This window comes from Mustela putorius, unplaced genomic scaffold (genome assembly GCF_011764305.1).
Source record: "Mustela putorius furo isolate JIRA1106 unplaced genomic scaffold, ASM1176430v1.1 tig00000151_pilon_pilon_pilon, whole genome shotgun sequence".
Taxonomy (NCBI): domain Eukaryota; kingdom Metazoa; phylum Chordata; class Mammalia; order Carnivora; family Mustelidae; genus Mustela; species Mustela putorius.
The window spans coordinates 16,405,783-16,422,502 of record NW_025421296.1 but is presented as its reverse complement, the minus strand read 5'-3'; the positions used below and the strand labels follow the sequence as shown (position 1 = coordinate 16,422,502).

Here is a 16,720-nt window from a genome sequence, read left to right as displayed (position 1 = left end):
AGCATCTGCCATAACTTTGGATTTTTTTTGACAATTCTTTAGGAGTTTCCCTGGCTTTCACCATTATTCATTCTTCCTCAATTTAAACATCGTTCAGAATTCAGTGTGTGTGTTTTTCTTTTTCTTCCTTATTAGTTTTTGTTTTTGTCACTCAGTAAAATGTCAAGCTCTTCTTATTTACGTTTTTTTTTTTTTTAAGATTTTATTTATTTATTTGACAGACAAATCACAAGTAGGCAGAGAGGCAGGCAGAGAGAGGAAGGGAAGCAGGCTCCCTGCTGAGCAGAGAGCCCGATGTGGGGCTCGATCCCAGGACCTTGGGATTATGACCTGAGCCGAAGGCAGAGGCCTTAGCCCACTGAGCCACCCAGGCACCCCCTTATTTACGTTTTTAAACTTCCAAAATACCATTCTCCAAAAACTGAACAAAAAGATGCCTAAACTCTCCACTTATAATCACATAATTTTCTCTGTTCTCAGACTGAAACTGCTTCTTTTTATTAAAAAAAAATTCAGAAATTACAGAAGTAAAAATAAGGAATCATTGAAATAGTAATTAGTGAAAGTTTATGCGCACTCACCAAAAAGACAGTTTGCAGAGCAAGAGCACTCAAACCAAACCATGGAATGAGACTCAGGGTAGATTGCTATAAAAAAACTTACATTGTGGGAAGGCAGTGACTATTTATTCTTCACAGGGACTGGTTATAAAATTACAATTTTCTTAAATGATAAGGAACTGGTTAGTGGTTACCTCATAACAACCTTGGGAAGTACTTCAAATTTTACTTATGATTTCTAGAGGCATAAACAAGAAAGCCTTGCAAAATAAGCTAAATGAAGCTTTGTTTGTCTGACTAAAGTGGTTTTGTCTGCTCAGAGAATTTTCAAGGCTGGTCTCCATTTGTTTTTGATTTTCACACCTTGAAGCTCTCAGATTTATCAGGCTGGCTGGCATATCTACTCGTTTGTCTTACAGGACATTCTGATCTGGGCCCTTGTCTAGTTTTCCAGAGTTCCAAAATACCGATGATCTTTTCTATCCTTTATTTCCGGCTCTTCAGCTCCTGCCCCCATTTCCCTCATACCACATCTGCCTTCTGGCCTTCTGGTAAAATCTTTTTTCAAGGGCTCATCCCTTTTGTCTGGACTATCCTGAAACTTAACTATTTCCACAAATAACTTAAAGGTCTCCCACACCTGCATTCCCAATAATCACCAAGGCTTTGCAACATAAGACCTAATGTTCTTGTATTTTTGCTTCATTCTTATGAGAATCACCTTATGGATAATCACCTTAAAGCAAGCCACTATCTTTTATTGATCTTCCACATCTTTGAAAATAGAATACCGTATATTTGCATATTATTAAATCCTACTTCTGGCCATTGTCAGTTAATAAATCACTTTTTAGAGAAAGGGTGTTTTGTTTTGTTTTGTTTTGTTTAAAGATTTTATTTATTCATTTGACATACAGAGATCACAAGTAGGCAGAGAGGCAGGCAGAGAGAGAGGAGGAAGCAGGCTCTCTGCTCAGCAGGGACTCGATCATGTGGGACTCGATCCCAGGACCCTGGGATCATGACCTGAGCTGAAGGCCCACTGAGCCACCCAGGCACCCCTGGTATTTTGATTATTATTATTAGAAAAGGTTCCATAGAATTATTTTCCAACAGACAATGCTATGTCATTTATGTCCATTAAGGGAATGTTTGTAATCAAAGGTGGTATTTACATGAAATCTTTAACTTTGCAGCAATCAAGAATGAAATTGTAATAATTATTAAAATGTTATCATTTATAAACAATAATTGCAAGTATTTATTAACTGTTCCTTAAATGCCAGATGCTAAGTAATTTATATTCAATTTCATTTGTCCTTTAGTATTGAACAAAGTAGGTAACTATTGCTATCCCTCTATAGGCAATGTAGTTAGGTACTAAGAGGTTAAGTAATTTACCCATAGTTGTACCTGGCAGAGCTGGGTCTAAACTCACATAAAGCAAATGACATAGTCCTTACTGTTAATAACTATGCTCTGTAGCTGTAGAAGCCAGACTAAATTATCTCTAAACTCTCTACTTGGGAAAAGAAGTAATATTTCCTCTCTAAATTATTTACATTCTGGTTTATTCAAAATTAAACTAAATAGATCAATATTTCCAGGATCAAGCAAGCAGTTTAATATCAAAGACTTGGTATTATTTGCATCAAATTTACCAAATAAAAATATATGTCTTAATAGCAGCTATAGTAAATGTCTGCATTTTAGGGGCACTTGGGTGGCTCAGCAACTGTCCTTGGCTCAGAAATGATCCCAGGGTCCTGGGATTGAGCCTCACATTAGCTCCTTGTTCAGAAGAGCTTCTCCCTCTGCCTGCAGCTCCCCCCACTTATACACTCTCTCTGTCTCTGACAATAAATAAATAAAGTTTAAAAAAATAAATTTCTGCCTTTTAATTTATTAGTAGGTGATACAACACACCCTCATTTACATATACTTCTCCTCACCCTGTTCTCTTTCTTTTTACTTGAGTTTGTTCTTCTATTTCCACCAGAGACATTATGGATACATACCTTTACACCATAGAAATAGGAGGATATCAGGCAGGTAATAAATCTGAGGTTGAAGATTATGGATGAATCCCCAAGAGTCAGTTAAAACCACTGATCAATTTTCATTATAAAGACCATTTTTAATTAAATAATTTATTGAGATATAATTTACATATCATACAACTTAACCACTGAAAGTATACAAGTTAATGGTTTTTATTATATTCACAGATGTGTGCATTTTAGAACAATTTGTCTTCCTCGTGTCCTTGAGCTATCATTCCCTTCTCTCCTTATCTCCCTAACTCATCTCTAAGCAACTACTTGTGTACCTTCAGTCTCTATAGATTTTCCTACTTTGAACTTTCATATGAAGGAAATTATACAGTATGTGGGAGAGACCATTAATCTGTGCCAAATTCAAACTAAGTGATATTAGGAGGTAGGCATTGCACTCAAATAGGTAAGGACATTTTCCCATGATATTTTCAGATTATATTCTTTTAGGTACTTATCCCATATTTGTTCATTAGGCTCTTGACCTTAATTATTGTGTTGTTATTATCTGCTTACAAATATCTTCCTAGCTCTAAATAGATATATAATGGTGGGGCCTACGTCTCTCTATCTCCCCCCAGAGCCCAGAATATGATTGATTGATTAACTGGGATAATGAAAATATCAAATTAAAAATATTTATCTGGCAAGATTTCCAATGTTCTAGGAACATCCTAGCTTTGATATGGTGGAATTTCAGTTATACTGGTAAATTCTTTTATGGAGTCTTAAAATGCTTCAGAAAAGAATTAATATCCTGGTTCCTATAAAGCTAGTTGTAAACTTAATTATGCATTGAATGGTATATATTTTAATAATTTCTGGGATGCACTGTAGAATGTTGCCTCATTTTCCTTAGTCTTGATTTTACACTGGAACAACAGAGCTCAATTAATTCATTTATTCTCTAAACATTGACCACAAGCCTGCACCCTGGCTGGCCTAATCGTAGGTTGAGGAGAAGTACCTGTAAAGGAAACTCTGTCTTGACCCCCTGCCCTTTATAATCCAGTGGGAAAGTAGATATTAATCAAATTGTGATGTAAATAAATGTAAATTATAGCCTGGATTCAGTGTTACAGAAGTGAATTACTTCAAGCGAGGAGACACTGATAAATGGGATCCTTTAGCTAAAATTCTGAATTTGAGTGGGAGTTTACCAGGTTGAGTAAAAGAAAAAAACAAACAAACATGTAGGCAGAGGGGATAGTGTGTAATGATGTCCTTTGGTGTTCCAGTGATAAACATCCGGGATGAAGACATAAGGCAGGTTGAGGCCTTAAGACAGAGGGTTGCTGAGGATCTGGGGTTTTATTCTAAGTGTAGTAGGAAGCCTGTCAGCTGTTTCAAACAGGATGAGTTACATTGTTTGATTCTTGACTGGAAAACCTTACATTTCCCCATTTAGGTTGAGAGCTAAATCTTATTAATTTTAATAGAGCTGGACTGCTCTCACAAATCATCCAATAAATTAAGGTACTATGATTTTAAGTTCCAATTTCATCTCCTGAGTTTTGTCTAAAAATTTGTTCTTTAGCAATTGATTTAAGAATTCTTTCACAACTCCTACTTTGATTAAAAATTTGATTAAGAAATTTAAAAAACCACTTTTGGACTCAAACCATTCAAATTTCAGGAGAAATTTTACATATAGAAGAAAAACTTGACAAAATACGGGTTAGTTTCAGTCTGTCATTGAAACATAGTTCTAACTTTCTGGTGTTGAGGGAGGAATGGAGTTACTGAGCTGGCTCTCAGAAATTGCTATCTCGTTTTTTTGTTTGTTTTTGTTTTCCCTAGATAGATCTCAGGGAGAGGTTTCCCACTGTCCTGCCATGGTACTTGGCATTAGAAATCTGAGCGCTGAGGAATTTTTGGATTCAGTAGTGCAAGGAGAGAAAAATGTGAAAAGCTAAAGAAAAACACTCTGATGACAGCCACACAGACAAGAAAAAAATATGTGACATAAAAATATGTGACCAAAAAAGTGACATAAAAAAATGTCACTTTCTGTCCCCTAATATCTGAACCACAAAATATCTGGTTGAGTTTATTTCTTTTTATACCACCTAAAACTTCTTTGGTGGATGATTAGTCTCTGTTAACTAGATTTTTCTTCCAAGAAATGGAGACATATTCTTAAAATCCTTTCCAATCTCCAAGTATCTCTAGAAACTAACTGTAACCATGGGCATTTAATTTCATTGCACATTCTTAGCTCCTACTTAAAATCATTCTTCAGTATGTTTACAACAATAGCTCTTGGGCCTGGCAAAGCTTTTGACTTTATTTATTCATTTGTTCATTCATCAATAAACATTTCAAAGATAAAAAAGAAAGATATTATTCCATGCACTGGGTTTACATCTATGTATGAAACAAATTACTAGGAAAATTCAGTGCCCTCTTGGAACTTATATTTTGCTTAGGAATGGGGGAAAATGAATGAAAATGAATACTAGATATAATAAATGAATAAAGATAATAGGAGGTTGGAAACTGATAAATATAACGGGAAAGAAAGAATAGAACAGAAAAAGGGGATTGGGAACTTGGAACCGTAACTAGTAACTACTAAGGGTCTTAGAACAGATTAGTGTTAAGCTTATTTACCACTCTAATGCCATATAATTTTATTCATAAATCTTAATTGATAGACTAATTAGGATAATAACTACCTTGTATTCAGTGCTTGTTGTGTGCTAAATAAGGACTAATTTCAATTATACTATCAGACACAAATCACTATCTTTTGATCAAATGAGAAGTCATCTTAAACAGGATTTGGGCTTGTTATGAATATACTGACCAAAAGGCAAAGTGGAATTAGAAGCCATGTCTCTTACACAGAGCTAGTCCTGGTGGGTAGGTGAGTATTTGGTTGGTAGAAAATAGTGAGTAAAGTGAGTTAGCACTGGGTTTGAATTTCAATGTGAGGAAGAGAGTTTTCAATATTATGTTTCTTCTTTAATATTCTGGAAATAAATTAGGAATACTTGCCAAGAAAATGTTGACTACTACTACTTTTCTCAAAAACTATTGTCCGCCTTATATTTAAGTATATTGATAATTCAGTACTAAAAACTGACATTCGTGGAAAAAATAGGGTTCTAAAATAACTTTTGTTCTTAAATAAAAAAAGCTTTAGGAAGTTTATGTGTTTTGAAGATAGAGAAACCCAGTAGATTTTAGATTGTCTTTTCAACTGTCTTGTGTTAAAATTGCTATACTTCTTTAATGCATGACATTTTATTTTCTATTATTATTTTTTATAATTTTTTATGATTTTATTTATTTATTTGGGGGGGAGAGTGAGAGAGGGAGACAAAGCAAGAGCAATGGGGGGTTGGCAGAGGCAGAGAGACAAGCAGACTCCCTGTTGAGCAGGGATTTTTTTTTTCCCCCATAGGAGCTCCATCCCAGGATCCTGGGATCATGACTGAGGTGAAGCCAGATGCTTAACTGACTGAGGCACCCAGGCACCCCAACATTTTATTCTTTAGTGAATTTATTTGATTTTTCAACTGTTGGTTTCAGCTCTGTAATATTTAAACAGAATTTTTATGCACTTATTTCAGGATTTATTATTTATTTCCATATAGGTCTCACTTACTTATTATTATTATTTTTTTAAATTTTCTCTTATCTCATCTGGTCAGTTAGATGAAGAATTATCACAGTGTTTTGCCAGCATATTTTATTATGTTCTTCCACATGTGCTTTCACACATAGAGAAATCTAATATTAATTAAAGAAATGCAGATGATCCCTTTCCCAACATGCATATGCACTCTGATTTTTTATATCATTTTGTGCAGATAAAGGTCTCTCTAGTTACTTAACATCCCAAGGGGTCTGTGCTTGGTCATATAGAGCAACTTAGCTAGTTAATGGAAATACATAATTATCTGGCATTTAAACAAAATAAGAAGTTCTACAATGGACAACATGCTACGCATTGGAAAGAATGCCTATTCAAGGCATTTCCAATCTTTAATTGAAAAGCACAGGCTTTCAAAGTCAACTGTTATTAATTGCTAGATGTCACAGTATATTCTAAATAGGTCGATAAGTATTTTGGGGAGCACTATCTGCTGAGTAGAGAAATTCCACAAGATTATTTAGATTGTATCTGGTGTCCATTAACATATTATTCTTAGCATGTATAGTTTCCTAATTAAAGGCAGAATTTTTACTTTTGCAATTAAAAAGCACAACATATGATTTTTTTCTTTGCAGGGGGGAGCTGAACACAATATTCCAGTTGTCATTTCAAAAATCTCCAAGGAGCAAAGAGGTAAAGTGTTTTGACAATTACATAGTACCTGTTCCTTTGTAAGCCATCCTTAATGAAGAATAGGTCATATTAAAGAACCATAAGTTAACATGTGACTGACTAGCTCCAGGTTCCTCATGACCAGAGAGTAGGTGGCCAAGTCTGATTCCTAACTCTATCACTTTATTACGCCAAGGAAGGATTTCTTTCACAGGAAAGCAAGGATGAAAGACAAAAGAACATGCGACTGTATGAAAAATTAGGGACTGCACAGCTTTTCAATTATTTCAATTATACAAACATAGAGACACATTTAATGATTAAAAAGTCCCATCAAATAAGGCAATTCCTCATACACATATTTTTTCAATTCTCATATGCAGTTTAACTTAGTCATGAAATTTCATTTAGAAAAACACCAAACATGTAAAACAGTTTTTTCAATGACTGAAATCAATAAAATAATCTAATGTTCAAAAAGAAACCTAGAGCTGATCTCATAACTGATGGATTGAATGTTTAGGTAGAAAATTTTTCATAGATACCTTAATATTATAAGTACGTGAGAAAATTTTGTCATCCATCCAGAAGAGTGACCAGTTTTAGGCAACAGTAAGATCTGAAATGATGGGATTAAATGGAAATAGGTATTCCAGTGTGTGGGCAGAATCATACAATTGCTTTTGCACTCCTATTACTTGTGGATCTTTTAAGATGCTATCTGAATAAAACATTTAATATTTTCCTTGTATTAATTTTTATTTTACTTAATTACAAAACTTTTTCATCTGTATGAAGAAAATAGTTTGTGCATAATCATTACCCTTCTTCCTTTCCAGCGGAACTTTCAGGGCTGCTCTTTATTGGAGATGCAATTCTACAGGTATATATTTTACCCTTATTTTCTATGTTCAACCAATACATAAATTCAATTCACAGTATGCCAAGTGAAACCATAATTTTTTTTCACTGCAGATAAATGGAATTAATGTGAGAAAATGCAGACATGAAGAAGTGGTGAGTTTTCTTTACTTTTTCCTAATATCATAATATTCCCCATGTGCAAATAAGGATCTATGGCACTGCTAAACACTGTTCGATTTATTCATTAGGTAGATGTGACATTGGTCCAGTGTGTTAATCAGATTTTCAGATGATCTCTTAATTAATGTCTGTGTATGTGTTTCATATTAGAAGTAGGTCTGTGGTACTACCCAGGATGAAATGTAATTCAAAGAAATACCTTGACCGTTGCTTATTATGTGTTTTTGCAGATTTCCTATGAATCCCTGCCAGCCAATGTCCACTTAGTATATATCTCTAGGTGAAATATGTCTCTGACTCTTTGCAAATGTTTAGAAGCTTATAAACAATAGAATTTATGTCTGTAAAATCTTACACAGTAACAGAGTCAACTGGAAGAGCATATAACGGCTGTGTGTGTGAGAGAGAGAGAAAAAAGAAAGAGAGACAAAATTTAGAATTTAATCTCAAAGCATACTGAATTAGCCCTAGGCAGAATGGTCATCAGTCTTTGTGTGTGTGTGCTGTTGTGTTCTGTAATATGTATGTATGTATGGATGGATGGATATTGGTAATTATGCATATCTGAAGCCTCAGCCTCAGATACTCTATTTCAGTCAGTTTAGGTAAACCCAGGAATTTGAATTTTAATGGTTGGCCCACGTGGTTCTATTGTAGGTGGCCTGTCAACCACACTTTGGGAGAAGCTGGAAGGTTGAAGGGCTTCTGTTGGTGATGGTGAGAAGACATAAAACATGTTACAAAAAGATTAGGACAGTGTTAGGCATTTGGGAAACATTCGTCCTGGTTGATTAAATAAGATTCATAGAACCTTCACTGAATTTCTATAGTAGCTCGCAATGGAAGAGATAGAGGAGAAATTATGTTCAAAAGTTTATGCTAAAGGTTTGTGTTTGAATACGTTGTTCCTCTGTTAAAAGGTATTTCAAGAAAACCATTCTGATGTGTTTGTGTATTTCAAACCTCAATGAAGCACCACAAGTGTTTCTGAGAAACCACAGTCCCACAAACAGTGATGCACGGGAGGGTTTTCCGTTGTGCATGCTTGGAATAATTCATCTAGTTTGTATTCATCACTTGTCTTTTGTCTTCTCCAAAATCTTACTGGGTCCATGGTATCGCCACTCTGTGCTGAACATCACATGTAAAATATGCGTTTCAAGTCTTGAATTTACTACAGATATGTTCAGAAAAAGCAGAGTTTTAGAACAAGTTAGAGACAAATGAGAAAACAGCAAAAAGTGCTCTGTTCTGCCGATACAGATGCAAATGTTAAATATAGCCATGTAAGCAAAGATATTTTAACTTTAGTCTTCTCTCGAAAATACAAATTGATTTTAAACTCATTATACAGGGAGCAAAACCAAGTGCATTCTCTTTTAAAACCACATGCTGTTAGATGGGGTCCTGTTTGCAATTTGGCCTTCCGAGGCAGGCAGCATGCTCACACAAGCTATGCTAGCTTTGATTAGACAGATTAGTGTGGCGTGAAAGATTAGAATGTGCTAATAACGCCACTTCCTAATGCTGTTCATTCTGTTTCAAAGAAAAGGAATTTAGGATTGTATTGCAAATTATGTGCAGCTCTTCACAATACACTTATTTTTTGGAGAGGCTTAACCTTATCAACTTTGAAATATAGGCACTAATATTCTGAAGTTCCACTCTTTCCTTTTCCAACAGTAATTAGATGCCTTTGTCCTCACTGCTAATTACCTAAGCAAGTAGACTGACTTATACCTCAGTGGGGCTGAGATATTAATTAAATGTTTAAGAATGGACTTAAATGGGCAGAAAAAGGCACAACAAGCTCAAAGGATGTAGATGGTTTTAAAATAGCATGCTGATATACCACATTCTGTATTCCAAATCTGTGATTCACACAGAGTTCCAAACTCAGAAACAAATTGAGTAGGTGTGACAGTATGTTGTGGGTGCATATAACTTTCCTTTTATTCATCTGCATTACTCATTGATGTTGCTAGAAATTTTGTATTTGGTCCCTGGTTAGCTTCAATCTTAGGATGCCTTCAACAATATAGATGTAACTTTTGTGTTGGTGTTACAAAATTTAATCTTTGTGATAGGTGAATCCCACAGTGTCTGTTATGGGTACCCAGTAAGACTATTAAGGAATTATTTAGCCAAATGCCTACAATTAGATCACTGAAGCATTTGTGTCTGTGTGTTTCCACGTTACTAACGTGGACAAAAAATACATCAATTCTGTGTTTGCATCCACACCATGCAAAGCAAGAAGAAGATTGCTGAAGAAGAGAAGCTTCTGAAGTTTCCTCATAGGAAAGACCAGCACAAGTGTTAAGGGTTGTTTGGTGTGTGACATGGTGGGAAGGTAGCAGGGTACTCAGGTTAGAGGGCTTTCACACTCACAAACAACTATCTACAAGTCCTAGCTGGGACACTTATTAACATTGTAACTTCAGGAAAATGAACTTGCTTCTGTCCCTCTCTTACTCATCTGTAAAAGCAAACTAATAATTACCTTTATAAAGATTGAATGGGAGTAATGTATATGAAACTCCTGGCACAGATGTGGCAATTAAGAACACTTAGGTATTATTTTATGCTATCGAATAATATTGCTTCACATGTTGGCACTCTTCTCCCTATTCACTCCCAGTGGTTACTACTGTGTCAGTGTTGGGCAGTGTCTTGTTGAATCCATGCTGTCCCCTTGGAGCTTCCCATACAGAGAGAGTCCTAATGCATGCTGGTCTGCATGCCAAGCTCCTTCCACCACACCCAGTCAGAAATTGAAGTGGGCACCCAGGTCTTGAGGGACAGAGCTGTTTGTAAATGAGGGTTTCTTGTTCATCATAGCAGATGTCTTTTTATTTTTTTATATGAATGTGTTTTGTAGCCCATGAGTTATACTCCCAAGATACAAAAAAACCCTAAGGTACCTTTTTTTTCCCCCCAAGAAAATGCAGATCTGTTGTCACTGTTGATGTTAAGATTGATTCTATTTTTTTTTAAAGATTTTATTTATTTATTTGTCATAGAGAGAGAAGCGAGAGAAAGCACAGGCAGACAGAGTGGCAGGCAGAAGCAGAGGGAGAAGCAGGCTCCCTGCCAAGCAAGGAGCCCGATGTGGGACTCGATCCCAGGACACTGGGATCATGATCTGAGCCGAAGGCAGCCGCTTAACCAACTGAGCCACCCAGTCGTCCCAGATTGATTCTATTTTTATTTAAAGATTTTATTTACTTATTTGACAGACAGAGATCACAAGCAGGCAGAGAGACAGGCAGAAAAAGAGGAGGCAGAGCATAGAGACCAATACAGGGCTCTATATCAGGACCCTGGGATCATGACCAGAGCCGAAGGCAGAGGCCTTAACCCACTGAGCCACCCAGGCGACCAGATTCTATTTTTTCTTTACCTGGCCATTGAACCTTAGACACATTAAATTGATTGCTATCTCTCTACCTTTCTATCTTCTATCTGTCATCTATCTATATTTTATTAACAGGTAAATTGATCACATATCAAAAAAAAATCTGAGTATCATCTATATGAGACATACTGAGATAGAGTTCTTTGTGTGACAAGAAAGAATTTACAAATAATTTTGTCTCTAACTTTATTGCTATGTGGACATCATTTCTGTAGAGTTTAATAATTAAAAGAGTTGTACAAAAAATTTATTAGGAAAGGGCATGTTGACTTATGGTCTTCAAAGTATAACAGTGGTGATCTATATATGCTCAGTCAGAATAAAAGGAAATAAGTTCTAGCTATAGTAGGAAAAAAATGCATCTTGAGTCTACAATTAAGATGGTTGGAAATGAAAATCTGTAAGTACACTTGAAATTTCCATCTAATAAGACTTTCAAAATAGGATAACTCATTATTAGGCAAAGCAGAATGGATGGATAGAGGATTCCAGAGGTTTCCTTCTAAAATACTTCTGATTTCATGATTGAAATTTATGTGTTCTAAAAAAGATGCCTTTTGTTTCTATGGTTTTGTTTATAGAAAACATTAGATAATTAGAACTGCAAATAACTATCCACATCTGAATTTTTATTTTTAAACCAAACTCTAAAAAACTGTAATTCTTATAAGAACAGAATGAGTATCTCAAAGTATGTAAGTTAAAATGATATATGTATGCAATAAAAACAAATTTAGAGAAAACTAATATTAAGTGTTGTTTAATAGCATTTTAATTATTATGATATGCTTGACTTAATTCAAAATTTCCATTGGAATAAAAAGAACATGTTCTTTTCTAAACTTAGATTAATCAGAAAATAACTTAAAAAGGCTTATGTCCTATCATCTGTAAATAAAGCATTAATTTATTGAAACAGTTTAAGTTTTATAAATTACCAAGGAACATATTTAGGATGTGATTTGGGAACACACATCATTTTACATCTTGGCAAAAAAGATTAAAATATCACAGAGTTACAAATTGTGTTTTACTTAACTGCTAATAATTCTTAATTTGTTCTCAGCTTGGAAAAAGGTTTTGAGGCCTTACTGCTTAATACTTTGCTTAAGAATTCTAAACATAGTAGACTCCTTTTCTTTAAATTAACTACCACCAAGGAAAGCCATATATGAAATGATTATACTTTTAATACTTTCTACTGATTTTAGAAATGTTCAATGCAAAGACAGAAATGTGCAAAATATTGTTTATGCTATGTCTGATTTTGGAAAGAAATAAAATATCCAGAACTTGCCTTACCTACAACTTAGCTTTTTATTAACACTGTTAGGAGTTCCCTTTCTGCTAAACCCACAGGTCTGTATCATTAGGTATGAATATAGATAGCATAGGCCACTCTTTAATTAAATGCATGGTCTTCACTCTTGGCTACTAATTCTCATCAATTCCTTTATTTGCTGTCTAACATAGTTCAATGATCCAACTTTGCAGCTCCCTTAATAATGAGACAAAGCCAAGCCTGATAAACCAATTACTTAGTGTGGTCTCAGCAAATTTTTATCTAGAGGAATGGACACAGAGAATATATAGCAGCAGGCACAAGGAGACCAGGTGATACTCAGGGGACAAAGTGACTTGAGGTAGAAATGAACACGTTGATATTCCTTCCTCACCTCTTGCAAACACTCTTAGTCACTCTCACTCTCCAGGTTAAAATGACAAGGGTACATGTGTGTTATAGAGATTATACAAGTTCACAAAACAGAAATTTTATTTTCAAAATGATTAAACTGAAAGGCAAGGAGGAGAAAATGTGTGGAATGGAAGTTTGAAGATCTAAATTAAAAATTGTGTAACAGGGGTGCCTTGGTGGCTCAATCGGTAAGGCATCTGTCTTTGTTTCAGGTCATGATGCCAGGATCCTGGGATCAAAACCCATATTGGGCTCCCTGCTTAGTGGAGAGCCTGCTTCTCCCTCTCCTTCTACCCTCTCCCCCCCACCACTCCTGTTTGCTCTCTTTCTTGCTCAAATAAACAAAATCTTCTAAAAAATTGGGTTATAGGCACTTTTCTCATCTTTGTTGTTTGAAAGGTAGAGTTTGAATGGTGGACTATTTGAAGTATATCAGTCTTAATATCTTTTTCAGCTAAAATGTTCAATTATTTTATTTTAAAAGAACACATACTTTGTTAAAACTGTAAAACTAACTATACAACACAAACAGTGAACTCTGTTGGATCTAACTATGGGCCTTAGCCAATAATAATGTACTGATAAGGCCTTATCAACTGTAACAAATTAATACACTGGTGCAAGATCTTAATAATAAAGGATACTCTGTGAAAAAAGATGGGAAGGAACTTTCTGCATAATTCTGTAAACTTTAAAGCATTGTAAAAAGTAAAGTCCATGAAAATTGAATAAAAGGGAAAACAAAACAAAACAAAACAACACCCTCCACTGTTTTCTTTCCTGACTAAGGAACTATATGCCAAAATCATGGCATTTATGTCAAGTGTACAGAGAAGTCATGTAAATTAGGAAGTGATACTGAGAGCTGACGTAATTACTCAGATTAGTTTTTCTTCTTTTGGCCACCCACAACTCCTAGGGATTCAGTCTGTGTCCCGGGAGAGAGTTCATTAGGGGGGAAAAAAAAACTTAAGAAAAATATTTTGGGGAGAATGCCTTTAAAATATCAGAGTGCAAGGAATGATGACTTGCTGCCTCTAAGAAAATATCTCAGAACACTGACTACCACTATGTGATGAAGGAAGTGGTACCCGGTAGAGCAGCCACAGTGTCCAGCAGAAGCAGTAAAGTCCTGTCAGCATCTAACATAACTAAGAGAATTTAACAGAGGTGACCAGAGAAGAAGAGAGAAAGAAAGATAGAGCACTGGACAAATGGAAAGACCAATTGATAAGCACAAGGATACACTCAGAATAATCAGGGGATAGATAATTTTTTTACAGAGGTTGAGATTCTACAATTTAATGGGGGGTAAAAAAAAATAAGATAAGGTTTATGCATTCATCTATCACTCTCAAAGTGGATCATTCTTACCAAGAGGCTTCTAGAGTTCTATGTTCTGAAGTTGTTCTGAGGCATCTCAGGATGCTACAAGCTACTACCGAAATAATTGGGGCAGTACACATGATTCTCTGGATCAGAGATCTGGGCAGAAAGGGAAAACCCAAGATCTAGTTAAAAATCCTCCCTCATGTGAAATGTATGAAGTCTATATCCCTGGAAAGAGCCCTCATCTGACCATGTTGGCACACTAATATTAGTCTTCTAGCCTCCAGACTGGAAGAAAAAAGTTTCTTGTGTTTGGAAGCTGTGTCTGTGCTGTTTTGTTATAGCAGCTGGTACAAAAACACCTTCTTCCATGGTGTGTGTGCAATCTTCAGCAGAGATTTGGAGGTAAAGGAAATGTTTTTATTGTTTCCCCTTCCTGAAACACTGTTTTATCATAATAAACAGAGTCATAGGTAAATTTTTTGAAAATGGAAAGCAACCTCTTTTTATCCCCTTTCTCCCCCCTCACGATTAGGGATCTCTTCTAATTTGGTTAAAGCATATTTTCCTGGGGTTGTTGCCACCCTTTTAGTATTTTACTTGCTCCTTCATATACTCTTATCTGGACAAAATGACAAGAAGGAAAAATTCAACACAAAAAAAAGAACAAGAGGCAGTACCGAAGGCTAGGGACCTAATCAATACAGACATTGGTAATATGTCAGATCTAGAGTTCAGAATGACAATTCTCAAGGTTCTAGCCGGACTCAAAAAAGGCATGGAAGATATTAGAGAAACCCTCTAGAGAGATATAAAAGCCCTTTATGGAGAAATAAAAGAACCAAAATCTAACCAAGTTGAAATAAAAAAAGCTATTAATGAGGTGCAATCAAAAATGGAGGATCTCACTGCTAGGATAAATGAGGCAGAAGAAAGAATTAGTGATATAGAAGACCAAATGACAGAGAATAAAGAAGCTGAGCAAAAGAGGGACAAATAGCTACTGGACCACGAGGGGAGAATTCGAGAGATAAGTGACACCATAAGACGAAACAACATTAGAATAATTGGGATTCCAGAAGAAGAAGAAAGAGAGAGGGGAGCAGAAGGTATACTGGAGAGAATTATTGGGGAGAATTTCCCCAATATGGCAAAGGGAACGAGCATCAAAATTAAGAAGGTTCAGAGAACGCCCCTCAAAATCAATAAGAATAGGCCCACACCCCGTCACCTAATAGTAAAATTTACAAGTCTCAGAGTCAAAGAGAAAATCCTGAAAGCAGCCCGGGAAACGAAGTCTGTAACATACAATGGTAAAAATATTAGATTGGCAGCTGACTTATCCACAGAGACCTGGCAGGCCAGAAAGAGCTGGCATGATATTTTCAGAGCACTAAACGAGAAAAACATGCATCCAAGAATATTATATCCAGCTAGGCTAGCATTGAAAAAAGAAGGAGAGATTAAAAGCTTCCAGGACAAACAAAAATTGGAAGTATTTGCAAACACCAAACCAGCTCTACAGGAAATATTGAAAGGGGTCCTCTAAGCAAAGAGAGAGCCTACAAGTAGTAGATCAGAAAGGAACAGAGACCATATACAGTAACAGTCACATTACAGGCAATACAATGGCACTAAATTCATATCTCTCAATAGTTACCCTGAATGTGAATGGGCTAAATGCCCCTGTCAAAAGATACAGGGTATCAGAATGGATAAAAAAACAAAACCCATCTATATGTTGCCTCCAAAAAACTCATTTTAAGCCCGAAGATAGCTCAGACTGAAAGTGAGGGGGTGGAAAAGAATTTACCATGCTAATGGACATCAGAAGAAAGCAGGAGTGGCAATCCTTATATCAGATCAATTAGATTTTAAGCCAAAGACTATAATAAAAGATGAGGAAGGACATTATATCATACTCAAAGGGTCTGTCCAACAAGAAGATTTAACAATTTTAAATATCTATGCCCCCAACGTGGGAGCAGCCAACTATATAGACCAATTAATAACAAAATCAAAGAAACACCTCAACAATAATACAATAATAGTAGGGGACTTTAACACTCCCCTCACTGAAATGGACAGATCATCCAAGCAAAAGATCAACAACGAAATAAAGGCCTTAAACGACACACTGGACCAATGGACATCACAGATATATTCAGAAAATTTCATCCCAAAGCAACAGAATACCCAATCTTCTCTAGTGCACATGGAACATTCTCCAGAATAGATCACATCCTCGTTCCTAAATCAGGACTCAACCTGTATCAAAAGATTGGGATCATTCCCTGCATATTTTCAGACCACAATGCTCTAAAGCTAGAACTCAACCACAAA

General features: G+C 35.7%; 1 protein-coding gene across 1 annotated transcript in view; it reads left to right on the top strand.

Moving 5' to 3' along the window:
- Positions 1–16,720, top strand: part of SNTG1 (syntrophin gamma 1) — a 948,474-nt gene that overhangs the window by 646,127 nt on the left and 285,627 nt on the right. Inside the window, exons 5-7 of the mRNA XM_013047405.2 lie at positions 6,854–6,911; positions 7,730–7,773; positions 7,866–7,907. Of these exons, the coding sequence (XP_012902859.1) occupies positions 6,854–6,911; positions 7,730–7,773; positions 7,866–7,907 (144 nt within the window). The remainder of the gene's footprint in view (positions 1–6,853; positions 6,912–7,729; positions 7,774–7,865; positions 7,908–16,720) is intronic.